Below are 14,466 nucleotides of genomic sequence, written 5' to 3' on the forward strand. Positions count from 1 at the left end.
TGGATGTGCTTCGAAGTAGACGGCATGGTTGGGTGAGGATCCCACGGCTACACCACAGATTCAGCCCTCCAAAACCGGCGCTTCGGCCGGGCTTCGTCCGTTGCTGCCAGTGACACTGTAGAAAACCTAGCTTGTCGAAGGCACACCGCGCCTTTAAATACCTACAAAACAGCCTGATCAGCAGTCTATTTTTGGACACTGTCGTAATCCGTGTTGACTGTATATTGACTGTACGCATAGTGACATGACGTCATGCAAGGCGGTAGAATATTTTCCAGCCGTCGGGAGATTCTAACCTTTTATGGCTAACGAATTCAAGTCATGTTCCTTGCTCTATGGTTAAATGTGCATTCTTTGATGTTTCACTTTCAGTCGTAAGCAAGTTTTCAATTATCGTAAATAAAATTTCAACTCAACGTCGTGTACCCTCAAATTTAATTGTAAAACTGTTTTAGCTAGAACACATTTTTACATTAAAACTGGGAGAAAAACACTTTACAATCCTGCAAATTTGTTTGAAAAAATGTTAGTCCTCTTCTGACCATTGGTATTTTTCTTTATGCTTCAGATGGTGTGGCATTTGTTTATTTTTTGCATGTAATTTATTTGTTTGCAACCGAAATTGCAAAGTGGCATTTTCTGCAAAGCAGGATGTTCTCTGTGTTCCGGTGAGTGAAGCGGCTTTTCAGAGACTACGACAATTAACAATGGGCTCGCAGGTTGTCGACTCAGCGATAAACACGGGCGTGGAGATAGCTGCCTACAGAATAATTGTGCTGATTTTGCAGGAAATTAACCTGTTCAACCAGTAAATTGCGTCCTCCGGCATTCTCCTGTTCATTTTTTGTAATGTATTTTATCAAAACCTATAATTACCCAAAACAAAAATGGGTCGTATATTTATGTGTGGAGAAAACAAGACAAGCAAATGTACATGTAGACGTACCATAACTGTATATAATTATATAAAAGCTGGAGTTTATAACCAAAACAATGAAGTTGTATTTAAATGATGAAACTGATTGTTGGACGTTGTGCAGCACTTTCATGTACCACATTTGAAATGTTAATTTCGCGTTCTTGAAGGCATCCGAGTATACGTGATTTTAATTTTATGTTTATATCTAGAGGCCTATTGGTTTATTTTCTTTTTTTTCGGGGATATTTATTTACATGTATATATATTTGTTTTATTTCAAATGTCTTCATATCTTTGTTGAGCAATCTTAGGAGGCGATGTATAAAATGGCGGCCCCCGCAAACACGGAATTGAAGAGAGCAGGTTTTCAAAAACTGACCTCCCTCCAAACCCCGTCCAAGTGGGGGCCCATAGGCCCGTCCAACCGACCCCAGACTAGCGCCTTGCACGGGCGACAGCGGTGTGGTAAGGTCGGTCTTCCGGAAGCCAAGGGCCAAAAGACGAGAAAAAGACGAGGAAGTGTCGAGGCTGTCATCTTATTAGCAAACCCCACTAAGGGGAAAACCAGTGGAGCTGCTGCGATGACGAAATCGGGAAAGCAGTCCCGATAAACTGTCCACCGGTGCCCTCACGATCCGACCGCGCCGAGCGGCCGAACCATGCCGGCGTTGAGCACCACGGTACGGGAAGAAGAGTCCAGGAAAACACGGTCGCGTGGAAGTACCGTGCCGCACGTTTGACGCTACGGGGACTCCGGGACAGATGGCTGTCCCATGTTTGTACCGGGGGCTCTTCGGCCCGTCATGATCGTAGTTGACGGTCAGGGCTTTCACGTTGCGTCATCTGTGTGCTGAGGAGTAGGCGAAGCGTTCCACGTGAAGATCTTGGGCGATGCAAAGCTTTATATAGGGAAAGATTAGGGCAAGCCACGTATACAATGAATCACTTTCCAGAAAGTTACTAATTCTCCTGCCTCTCTATGCGGACAAGCTTTGCGATGAATCACAAAGAATTTTCCAGAGCGGCGCTTTTATTGCTTCCTTCCTGCATAAATTATGATTATGATTAAGCAATATTGTCCTTGTGGGATGCAGCGCCAGACGGCTTAATTGGGCAAGAGTTACTAGTATACGTGGACATTTTCCAGCACTATACGTGCTATGCAATCCTATACATCTGGTTTGTATGCAGGCCTCCAATTGCTATCTGAAAGAGAATGTCTATCAATAGGACCAACACATATCCACCGTGTCCTTATGCTACCTAAGTACCTTTTTGTTTTTCTCTCAGTATTTTTCATAAGAGGCGATCGCTCGCTAGAACTTTTTGTCAGCTAGTTGGACCCAATAGCTGAATGGGTCATGCAAATATCAAATCGTTTTGCTTAGTGATTTTATTTTTAAGTTGATATAAGATTTGAGGCTTTGCATGGTGGGGTATCGGTATCGTTTCGGTTTGCGGTAACACCATGTGGTAATAACTACTGCTTAGAAGATATTAGTTCTGAGAAGAACTTGTCCTGCTTATTATCAACTTTGCTAAGTAGTTTATAAGTTGATATAATTATGACCGTGCTCTGCGGGAAGCTGTCTTGTTTCTTTGCCACAATCGGTTTGCCTTCAAGAAAGGTAAAATGCCTGTTCTAGACGCAGTACGTACTTCCACGCCGAACTTAATTGAAACTAGCGTCTGTTTACTTACAAACGCTATATATGTCTCTGGCTATGTTGTACTTTACAAAAAAATTACCGGTGCCGTCATTAAATGTTACTGAGCGCCCTCTAGCAACAGGTTTAAACATGTTCAGATGAATTTTCAGTTGATTATCGAAGCAAAGTTTATGACAAACAGATGCGAGCCCGACCACTCTGCGTAACAAACGCAGAGAATATTTACAATATCTGCATTGGCTGACTTCTTTCAAGTTAATTGGGAATGATCGAGATTCCGCTGTGATCTTCAAAAACGTGTATAACTATCCTATATCGCAACGTTTCACACGCCATATTCGACTTGACCTTTGCTATATCGACGTTTTGTGCCACGTTTCCCAACAATCTAGAAAATTCTTCGCGCATTATGAGTCATTCACGTACGTACATTATGTACATGTACGTACATGTACGTGTACGTCGACATCCAGGGTCAACGTCTATTATCATGCATCCAGAAGGTATAAAAGCTGTGCGGCAGCGCGTATTCGTCAGTGGGTCCCATCGAACTAACAGCACCTGGTTCACTCAGCCCTCGCTGTCGCCGCAAGTAAAGCGGCCTAAGAAATGCACCGACAGAGGAAGGACCTCCCAAAATAGTACCGGGAGTCGCCCCCGGTGCGGCACGGACACCTTCCGCGGTGATCGTGCTCCTAGACTCCCGGTCAGTATGGTCCAGCGCCGGTGGTGCAAAACTCTGGGGATCTTCCACGAGTCCCGGAGCGGATCATCGCAAGGGTAGCCGGCAAGCCCCTTCGGCGTAGGGACTCTGGCTCGCGCGCTGCTTTCCCACCCGGTGCCCGGTAAACCAGTGGGTGCTGGAGATGGGGAAGCTAGCTGCGTCGGGTTGTGAGACCCCATCGCCATCTTCTCTCACTATCTCTTTGGCCCGGGGAGACTGAAGACCAGCATCCATCCACACCGCTGTCACCCATCTCTGGGTGCTAGTCTGGGGCTGGTCGGAGGTTCCCCTGGGCCCCCACTTGGACGGAGTTTGGAGGGAGGTCAGTTTTAAAACCTGCTCTCTTCAATTCTGTGTTGGTGGGGGCCGGCTGATAAACCATCGTTACTACTAGTGAGGACACACACACCGGCAGAGTATGTTTTGTGAGGAAAAAATGGCAAAATTCAGTGCAAATTAAAAATCCAACTCCAACCCTATAGACTCCCCATCAAAGTTCCCTTGTCTCCAGAACTATGCGCCTTTTAATAGGCCTAATTAAAAATTACAGGGCTGCAAATTTCAGACTAAAATACTTATTAGCGATGAATTCACTATTGTACACATGTGGTTACAATTAAGTGCTGATTTTCGTACATGAACAAGTCAAATGTTATTTATAAAAATTCACCAATCACTTAGTTAAAGACAATTACATGTATGATTCTTCTCTTCACTAAACTAGTACTGGAACGTAGTTTCTTGTTATAGTTCGTATCAGTGGCGTACGCAGGATTTTTTCAAGGGGGGTGTTTCAAAATTGGATGTCATCATTTTATGACGCTAGAAATGAAGATGGTAAATTGTGTTGGCGCCAGAAATCAAAGATAGTATCAGTGGGCTAAACTTAACGCTAAAATAAAAGTCGGGAGTTTGTGTTGGCGCCAAACATAGTAAATCGAAAAAAACCAAACATGTTCTGTGTCTTTAGAGTATATGATGAACATATGAGTAAAGGGGTCAATGTGGGCAGTCCCCTCCCTCAACAGCATTAAAAAAAAAAAAAAAAAATTCAAGAAAAAAAGTGACACGGGCTGCGGAAGTGCTAGGATCTGTTCTTGTAATTGGCTAATATTACTCAGCTTCGTCCCCTGGATCTCATGATTCTCATCCGTTGGGAATCTAATTCTTTGTGTAAACCGCCCCCACCCCTAAGGCCAAACTCCAGATACAGGATACAAATGCGCTCTGGTCACAGGGACTGCCATTTGCCGGGGGGGGGGGGCTAGAATTGTAATGAAGGGTCCAGGACCTGCGAGCGCGCAGCGCGAAGCCCCTGCGGCGTGGGGTTCGGGGCCCGCTTAAGGGCCCTGGGAAAATTTCGGATCGTAGATGCTCTGTGGTGCAATCTGAGGCGATTCCTGGCCACTTCCACCGTTTAGAAAACGTTTTAAACATCGAAAATTCCGTTTAAATTTGTTATTTTTTTTGTTCTTTATAAAGTTTGTTATGTACTCAAAGTTGAGAACCATGTTCCATCTCCGTATTTTTTCACAATTTTCTATTTTGGAAAGGGATTTAGGCCACTTGTAGTCCGAGCCTCAGCCATTCGCTGCTGAAGGTACAAATAAGGTGGGGGCACCGCTAGGGTGAAATTAGCATAGAGGGAATTTGGCCGGAGGACTAATGCGAGCGCGGAGCGCGAAGCACTTACGGCGTGGGGTCCGGGGCCCGCTTAAGGGCCCCGGGAAATTTCGGATCGTAGATACTCTGTGGTGCAATCTGAGGCGTTTCCTGGCCACTTTCCCCTGATTTTTTTAGCAGAAGTTGTTAAAATTGAGGGGATATTTTGTTTCATTTGTTTCAAATACATATAGGCCTATATACTCTTGCTCTTATAAAGTGTCTTCTGTATTCAAAGCTTAAAGTTGAGAACATGCACATAACTTGTAATTGTTCCGCGCTCGGTCACATAACTCTCTTTTCCCTCCATATTTTTACATGGCAAAGGGGGGTGTTTAACAGCCAAACCCCCCCCCCCCCCCCCCCCCCCCCCCCTGCGTACGCGCCTGGTTCGTATGCATAATATTTTTCTGCTGAAGTTTTCTAATTAAACGCATGAATTTAAAGCAATTTTGAAAAAAAAATGTATTTGCTTTAATGCTGTTATGTTATTGAGATATGATAATGTGGCTGATGGGTTGCACCTTAATTTGTGTAAAGTTTCGAAAGTTTTACATTCATTCGTTCATGAAAAAAGTTGCAAGATATTTCATCAGTCGAGATATGAGGTGGAAAAGTTGACCTTGTTTAGTGTTATCGTTTGTGCCACGTGTGTGACCGTGAATGTACATTCTGGAAAATTCGGTCTGCCTCATGTACATGTACGTCGTACGTCGATCGTACGTCTATTCATGCGTCACCGCAGTGCTATAAAAGCAGCGGCAGAGCGCGTATTCGTCAGTGGGTCTCATCGAATTGCCAGCACCTGGTTCACTCAGCCCTCGCTGTCGCCGCATGTAAAGCGGCCTAAGAAATGCACCGACAGAGGAAGGACCTCCCAAAATAGCACCGGGAGTCGCCCCCGGTGCGGCACGGACACTTTCCGCGGTGATCGTGCTCCTAGACTCCCGGTCAGTATGGTCCAACGCCGGTGGTGCGAAACTCTGGGGATCTTCCACGAGTCCCGGAGCGGATCATCGCAAGGGCAGCCGGCAAGCCCCTTCGGCGTAGGGACTCTGGCTCGCGCGCTGCTTTCCCGCCCGGTGCCCGGTAAACCAGCGGGTGCTGGAGATGGGGAAGCTAGCTGCGTCGGGTTGTGAGACCCCATCGCCATCTTCTCTCACTATCTCTTTGGCCCGGGGAGACTGAAGACCAGCAACCATCCACACCGCTGTCACCCGTCTCTGGGTGCTAGTCTGGGGCTGGTTGGAGGTTTCCCTGGGCCCCCACTTGGACGGAGTTTGGAGGGAGGTCAGTTTTAAAACCTGCTCTCTTCAATTCTGTGTTGGTGGGGGCCGGCTGATAAACCATCGTTACTACTAGTGAGGACACACCCGGCAGAGTATGTCTTGAAAGAAAAAATGGCAAAATTCAGTGCAAATTAAAAATCCAACCACAACCCTGTACAACTTACAAGATCGAGTCCCCAGCAAAGTTCCCTTCCCTTAGGCCTGAATGAAGCTACAGGGCTGAATTTCAGACTTTTTTACGGTGACTTATTAACGATGAATTCAGTATTATAATGTGGGTGGTTAAGATTATGTTTACAGCAGAGTGGCCAATTTAGTGGGTTTCCCAGTCATAACATGGGAATATGTTAAATAAGTACATGTACATGTGTATTTACATGATACACCATTCCATCCGGATATTGCGGCCTAATTATAATGCATGCTTTGCCATGTAACATTGCACTGTACACTGACTGTTGTACAAGTACATGTACATGACTTGTATACATGTACAATGTATACGTAAATGTACATGTTGGCCTATTGTGCACGAAGACTATGCTGATATGTACAATGTACATGTAAAGATACACATGTATTATGTTCATACATCATTATGCGTGCACTTGGCAAAAACGTGGCAAGGTTCAAGCTGGGTAACTTAAAGGGGCAATCTAAGCTACGAATTCCTGAAAAAAAATTTGTTGCCTGCAATTAATGTGTAATTTTTGTTTGGTGTGTAAAATAGTTTCTATATTATGAGGCACACGCATTTAAAAAAAGTGATAATATGTAAGCACATAGTGTAGCACTTTTTACTCAGTGTGTGAAAGCTTTAAGTGCATGCACTAGCTACACATACAACTCTCCCTATTTTCCTGAATGAATAATGAGGTTTCATGAATAATTCATAAGGTTCCCTTCTCGACCGAGTGCTCCGAAGAATTTTCTAGAATATGACAGAAACGTGGCAGGATGATGCAAGATGATTTTTGCATATTGTCAAATTGCTAAACAGATAGGTTTAAGTGCTGATTTTTAGTCATACGTGGATCGATGGATAAGTCAAATGTTATTGTATAAGCATTGATTTCTTTTGCTGAGATTCGGTAACGCATGAATTTAAAAACAAATTATAAAAAAATGGATTGGTTTTAATTGATGCTGTTTTTACGATATGATCATAATGTGGCTGATGGGTTATTACACTTTTTAAGTTTCAAAAGTGTTTTGCATTCATTCGTTCACGAAGAAATTAAGTTGCATAGCATTTCGTCATTTTATAGCTCCATGGTCAGTCGATGAAGGGGTTGAACAGTTGACCTCCCAATCGTTTGTGCCACGTATGTATACATTCTAGAAAATTCGGTCTGCCACGTGGTCGGCAATAGGCCCATTAAGCCCCGCTCCTTTGTTTTGACCAATCACAGCCGTGATTAATGTCGGGAATGTTCAGTATGCATTGACCAAGTTTGTATAGTGGGCGGGGCTTTTTTTAAGTCTAAGCATGCATGCGCAGATCCAAAACGCGAACGGCTATAAATATGGGAAAGCGCGGACGAATAAAGCAGTGGAGCCCATCGATCATAAACTAGCGCCAGTACCACTCCGCCTCGCTGCCGGGAAACCGACAGAGGAAGGACCCCGTTACCGAGTCGCCTGGTGCGGCATGGACACTCTCCGCGGTGACCGTGCTTCCAGACTCGCCGTCAATATGGTCCAACGCCGGTCTCCGTGAGACGCCTTCGGTGACGCGAGTCCTGGAGCGGATCATGGGTAGGCAACCGGCATTTTTCTCCGGCTTTGGGACTCGGCTCACGCGCTGCTCTCTCGGCTCCGCACCGGACTTAACTGCTGGTGCTGGAGGCTTGGGGAGCTAGCTGCGCGCAGTCGTGTCTCCATCGCCATCTTCTCTCACTATCTCTTTGGCCCGGGGAGACTGAAGACCAGCATCCATCCACACCGCTGTCACCCGTCTCAGGGTGCTAGTCTGGGGCTGGTTGGAGGTTTCCCTGGGCCCCCACTTGGACGGAGTTTGGAGGGAGGTCAGTTTTAAAACCTGCTCTCTTCAATTCTGTTTTTGTGGGGGCCGGCTGATATACCATCGCTTCATAGTGAGAGTAAATCGCACTGAAGAGAATGAATGTTAATATTACGTGTCCGACACATTCAACACCCACCCAAACCCCTTTCATCCGGAGGTAACACTGTCTCATTGAAAAATTAAGCAATGACCTTCATGCATCATCATAACTCTGCAAAATTTGTAGATTTTCTTGTCTAAATGCAATAAATGAAAGTCCCAATTAATTATTTGTTTTTAAAAATCACAAGGTGCACAGTAAAATTATAGGCCTAGCCTGTTTTATGTGATAACGAAGGAACATGAAGTTTTCCTAGATACGTCGATCGATCATTCTATACACGTTAACATAATTATTGAAAATGACTGTACATAGTACATGCACATGTACCCGGCCTTGTAGCCTACACGTACACATGAATGGAAACACACCATTATGTTAATGTCGTTGAACATGTACAAAATAATACATGTACCTTTATACATGGTATAATGCATGGTAGAATTGTTCGTAATCGACGTCGTGGTGGTGTTGAACTCCATGTCAAGGTTCACGTTGCTATAACTTAAAGGGGCAAACCCGTGGTGAATTAATTCCTCATAAAATCTTTGTTTCCTGCGCAAAGATGAGCACGATACACATTTTGTGTGGTTTTGGTGAACATATAACATTATTTTCGTCACAGTACATTTTAATGAAAGACTTTGGGAATTTCCTAAACATCTTTGTACTTTGAAAAAAAAACACTTACTCATTCCATTATGAATGCAATATATGGCAAGTTTATTCATTTTCTTCGTGGACATCTAATCAGTGTCGGACCATGCACACGGCCGTTTTATCAACCGTTGTTGTTGTTTTTTCACTGTGTCAAGGGCGGATCCATAACACATTTTATTTTTGGGGGGGGGGGGGGAAACAAAATTTGGTCCTCCAAAAAGTGGCAAAAAAAAAGATGGCGTGGGGTTCGGGGACCGCTCAAGGGCCTCGAAAAATGTTTAGATTCTAGATGCTAGTGGTACTGGTGCGATCTGAGGCAGTTTCTGACCACTTTAACCAATTTTTTTGAGGACAAGATTGTGGTGTACGCAGTGCCTGCCTTTATTACGACGTCACTTTAAAAAACAATTAAGGGGGGCATGGCCCCCGTTAGCCCCCCCCCCTTCCCGATCCGCCCTTGCACTGTTTTGCATCATGGTTGCATCAATCTATTACATTGTACTTCTTGCGAATGGTTGCACATGACGGTACCCGAGAAGTCCATGGTTGCATCATTCTTAATCAAGATCTTGTATACTTTTCTGGAACTTTCTCTGTGATTCATATCCGCACGGTTCCTGCGTTGTACCTAGACTTGGTTCAAGTCGGGGTTGATATGCTAATTAAAGGGACCGGAGTGCGTTGGGAGAATGCCCCTGTTCAAATCTCTATCGGACTTGGAATAAGTCTAGGCCCTTCGATTGGAATGAACTTATCGCACGCGTACAATGCTGTCCTGTCCGGCACAACTATAGTGCCTCAAAACGGACAAAGAAACATTGCATTAAAATTAATACAAAATATACGGAGTCGTCGTGGTCTACTGAATGTCGTGCGTGAAATACGAGTGAGGCGGCAACCCCCACGTGGGGGTGTCAGGCACCAGTGGGTCGAGAGGGGGCGCCCCCGAAGCCCCTCCCAGCCGCCAGAACCCCAGGTTCCGCAGGCATCGGCGAAGCCGTCGAACGTCCGACAGCACCTTCTCGTAGCGGAGCTGGGCCCGTTGGCCGTCCACCACGGAGTGAGCGCTCTCCTGGCGCAGATCCTTCAGCACACCGGACATGCCAAGATTCCGGACGCGTGGGTCGCTCAGATCCACCCGCTCGTAGGCCACGTGCAGCAGAGATCTGAATTCGGGTTCAGAAAATAGAAGAGAAAAGGCGGGAAATCGTTCAATCTCATCATCGCAAGGCGTTTTTAGATCTGTGGCGTGCTGGCTTCGACCGAACCCTGTATTTTATGTGAGAGCTTGATAAATCAAACATCAAGGGAACATCTTAGTGCAATTAAAATTTGACCTAGTAAGCAGAGTTTGAGTTAAGCAGGGTTGTAGTGTTGGGCAATTGATGCCTTGATTTTGTTTGACTTAACAGTTGTTTTGAGTCATCAGAGTTTGACTTATGGAGATTTCACCGTGTAGTTTAACTGTGTCATCATTGAGAACCAAAACCCTTCATTGCAATTTGATTGCCTTATGACATTTCAAACTAGTATTTGAAAGATAGAAATTGAAATAATATATTCTTAATGAAAAAAACAACTTATTAATAATAGAATTTTAGAGAGCGTGTTCAAATTATAGAACATTTTTTAAGTTGTTTATTTCGGGCCTAAAGCAAGTGTGGTTATTAGAAGGGCTAGTAGGACCTACGTTGTATTTTCCTTTGCCAGCACCTGACGCTCTCCACCAAAGCCACTGGGTGAGATCTTTGAGTTTTCATTAACTTGACACTTTATCAGATCAACAACTTTAATAGAGCACCGTAGTTCGTGCCTTGACCACAACAGTAGCCTACCCAAGATGCTTTACGAGTGCAACACAAAAGTGCACGAGAGAGATTGGCAACGACCAGCGCCCTATGATAGGACGCTGGGTAAGTTTGGAGCAAAGCAAAATGTCCTCACTTGGTATGGCGAGCCAGCTCGTGCATACTCTTGGCAATCTCCATCATGACCTCCAGGTCGCCCACCATATCCAGGTACATCTTGTCGGGAGAGGGCGCCCTCATCTCGGCCTGGGTGATTCCCGTGGGACGGGCGTGGTGGGCCGGCGGGGGACTCCCCGGGGGGCTGGGAGGGGGAGGGGGAGGATCGGGTGAGATGGACGGGGGAGGGGTCAGGGTGCTGGTGCTTGCCTCGTCGAAGCTGTCGCTGCCTCGTTCCTGCTGGTGGTGATTCCCGGAGAGGTTGTGGTTGGCGAAGATGCGGTCTGGGGAGGAGGCTGACCGGACTAGAGGCGGTGATCTGCCATGCTCTTCTTGCTAGTGTCACGAGAAAAGAGGTATTATTCTAATCTCTAGTTGCCGTAAAAGCTTGCAATGGGACTTGACGCAGCAGCTATCTCTCAAAGGCATCGCTTGTATGCGTGAGCAGATTTTGCTTAGTCCGTCTCGATAAGCTTATAATAATTTGCAAATGGCCCAGATAGGTAGCCTGGACTCCCTTACCGCACTACGTACGGAGGTCAGTCGTAATGTAATAAAGAGACCGTCCAACCTGGTTATGGGCTACCAAATAACCCTATTTAAAACGACCTCTTATCTGCGAAAGTAGCTTACTAAAGTCTTAATTCAAAAAGGATTTAGTATAAACAGAGCGAGTTTATACCGTAAGCTACGAGACTCTTTGGTCCAGTGGCAGAAGGCCTATCAGTATCACAAGTTCAAAGATGTTGGCCCCTATCGATTTGTTCTGTATTCCTACCTCCTCCATAGCGCAGTGGATGCTCTCCACGGTCAGTCCTTGGTACATGTCCTCCAGATCATCGGATGGTTCCGGAGAGGAGGGATAACTGATCTCGGGCGCCAACGCTGGGGCGTCGAAATTCTCCATAATCTGCTCCTTTTCACTGATTATAGAAATAGATCACTAGTTTTTGATCAGCTTTAGTCGAAAGAAAACTTTGGAATGGTCAAACGCTGCGTCCGTTCTGTACGCGCGGCGTTTTGCCTTTGTTGAGGAAATTTGGCGCCCGCGTTGCATGCACGTGGCCCGGTGTCGTGCCAAAAACCGTCCGGTGCCAAATAGTGTCCGCTAATTAGCATAATGCGATCTGATTGGTAATGCGTCTATGACGTCACATTGTTTACGGACGCTTGCCAAATAGTGTCCGCGCTCAGTGTGCATCCTATTGCGTGCCTTGTCGAGCTGTCAATACTCGTATAGAAAAGATCTCTTTTCACCTGAATTTGCCTTTTACAATCTGTTTTAACGTTTTCCTTGTTATCTGTGATAACTATCTGACTTGGTTTCCCTAATATTATATTTGTGCAAAATGTTTGTGTGTTTTTTCGCGTCAGTTCACCTGTTTGGCATGCAGTACGTACGTAGGCCTAACGCCGTGTGAAGTGTGTGTAGTACGTATTGTGCTGTGTGTAGCATTATAACAACGTTATATTTTACGGTTTCTCCCACCTACTGTCCGATTTTTCCTGCCCAATATTGTCCGATTTTTCCTGCCAAACTGTCCGATTCCTCCTGCCAAATATTGTCCGATTCCGCCCTGCCAAATACTGTCCAATTCTTCCAGCCGAATACTGTCCGATTTTTCCTGCCAAACAGTGTCCGATTCCCCCTGCCAAATAGTGTCCGATTTCCCTGCGAAAAAAATGTCCGATTTTTCCTGCTAAATATTGTCCGATTCCCCCTGCCAAATATTGTCTGATTCCCCCGCTACTGAACATTGTCCGATTTTTCCTGCCAACAAATACTGTCCGATTCCCCGCCCTGCCAAATATTGTCCGATTCCCCCTTGCAAAATTCTGTCCGATTTTTTCTGCAAAATACTGTCCGGCAGGACGTACGTAAGCGCGCCCTTGTTCTCGCTCGATCGACGGCGCCCGGACACTATTTGGCATGTATTACATGCCAAATAGTGCCTGGCGCCTACTGCGCATGCTCAGCGGACACTATTTGGCACCGGTGTCGCGGTCTCGCTTCTCCGGCGTGCTGGATTCTCCGGGTGAATGCGGCGGATAATTGAGCACGTTACAGTGCACGTTACATGAGCACGATACATGCTCATGCATGGGCGTCGCGAGGGGGGGGGGGGCAAAGGGGGGCACTTGCCCCCCCCCCCCCCGGAACAGCAAAAAAAAAAAAAAAAAAAGGAAGAAAAAAAAAGAAAAGAAAAAAAAAAAGAAAAAGAGGCGCGAAGACAAAGTGGTGTAAATTTAATGAGTTGGGGGGGGGGGGGGGGCAAAATGTCCCTGCCCCCCTCTAAAACTGATAAATCGAGAATGTGTTGAGAAATACAAGCATTTTTTGGCAAAATTTTTTTGCCCCCCTCTAGAAAAAATCCTGGGGACGCCCATGTGCCCATGTGTCCGCTGTGCTTACTTTTCCTCGGGCGGTGCTATGGAGTCTACCAAGTCCACCCAAGAATGTGTTATGTAACACTTCCTGTGGGTCAAGCTTAAAGAGGACTGGAGTATTTTGCCTGGGTCATTCCATGGTCTTGCAACAGCGTGGGTGTGTACATGTGTGTATGGAAGAATAATTAAGAACGAACTCCTTAGTCTGTTCATGGCTCCTTGGTCTGTGAAAGGTCTGTGTTCCTTGCTCGTTCGTGGTTGTCTTTATTTTTGCAACCATGTGTATCCTTCACATCTTTACATTTTACAGTGTATTGGGAGTTCCGCGCGCCACGAAAATTCTGGATTCGACTGGTACCTTGTAACGTATACATTTGTACATACAAATATCCAAAGATCTCACGTGCACCCGTACAACCCCAAAGGACTCAGCACACAATAACGTTGGCGAAATGTACACTACTGCGCAACTTGCGCATGCGTGTTTAGGCGAAATTTCCCTCTGCGGAGAAGCTAGCACGCCGGAGAAGTGAGACCGTGACACCGGACGGTTTTTGGCACGACACCGGCCCGCGATTATGTGCGTACGTTAGGGGCCATGCGCCAGTTTGTCAAAAAGGCAGCCTTTGTGTAAAATGACCCATCTGTTTAATTGTGGTTAAGGACAAACCTCGCAATAATACTTTTTATCTGAGAACTAGTTTCCTTCCCTAGTTATATGTTTTCAAGTTAAGTTGGGAGACAAAGTTGTCCCAGTTTTGGGGATACTCTGCGTTGTTTTTGTTGAATTAAATATGATTTCGAGCGGAAGACGCTACGGTTTGGGATTTTCAAATTTAATTGCTCGACCATTCTTCTTGATGTTTTATACTTCGTCTGTGAAACATCACACTGAAGCAATGAACAGACAACATTTCAGGTTCATAAAAGAGATATTTCTTGAGACAAAGTTATCCGCGATTTTGGGGGACAAAGTTTGGTTGTCGTGTGTCGAGTAGTGAGCCACCATGCGTCGACTTAAGTCAAACCATGACTACCGCCACCATGTGACGATATTTTGCCAA

General features: G+C 45.6%; 1 protein-coding gene across 1 annotated transcript; it reads right to left on the reverse strand.

Moving 5' to 3' along the window:
- Positions 1-9,895: 9,895 nt before the first annotated feature.
- Positions 9,896-11,968, reverse strand: LOC119746544. Its single transcript, XM_038223523.1, has 3 exons — positions 11,793-11,968; positions 10,995-11,350; positions 9,896-10,216 (listed from the first exon to the last, which is right to left on the reverse strand). The coding sequence occupies exons 1-3, from the start codon at positions 11,919-11,921 to the stop codon at positions 9,910-9,912; spliced, it is 792 nt and encodes a 263-aa protein (XP_038079451.1). The 5' UTR covers positions 11,922-11,968; the 3' UTR covers positions 9,896-9,909.
- Between the last annotated feature and the right edge of the window lie 2,498 nt (positions 11,969-14,466).

This window comes from Patiria miniata, unplaced genomic scaffold (genome assembly GCF_015706575.1).
Source record: "Patiria miniata isolate m_02_andy unplaced genomic scaffold, ASM1570657v1 HiC_scaffold_7, whole genome shotgun sequence".
Taxonomy (NCBI): domain Eukaryota; kingdom Metazoa; phylum Echinodermata; class Asteroidea; order Valvatida; family Asterinidae; genus Patiria; species Patiria miniata.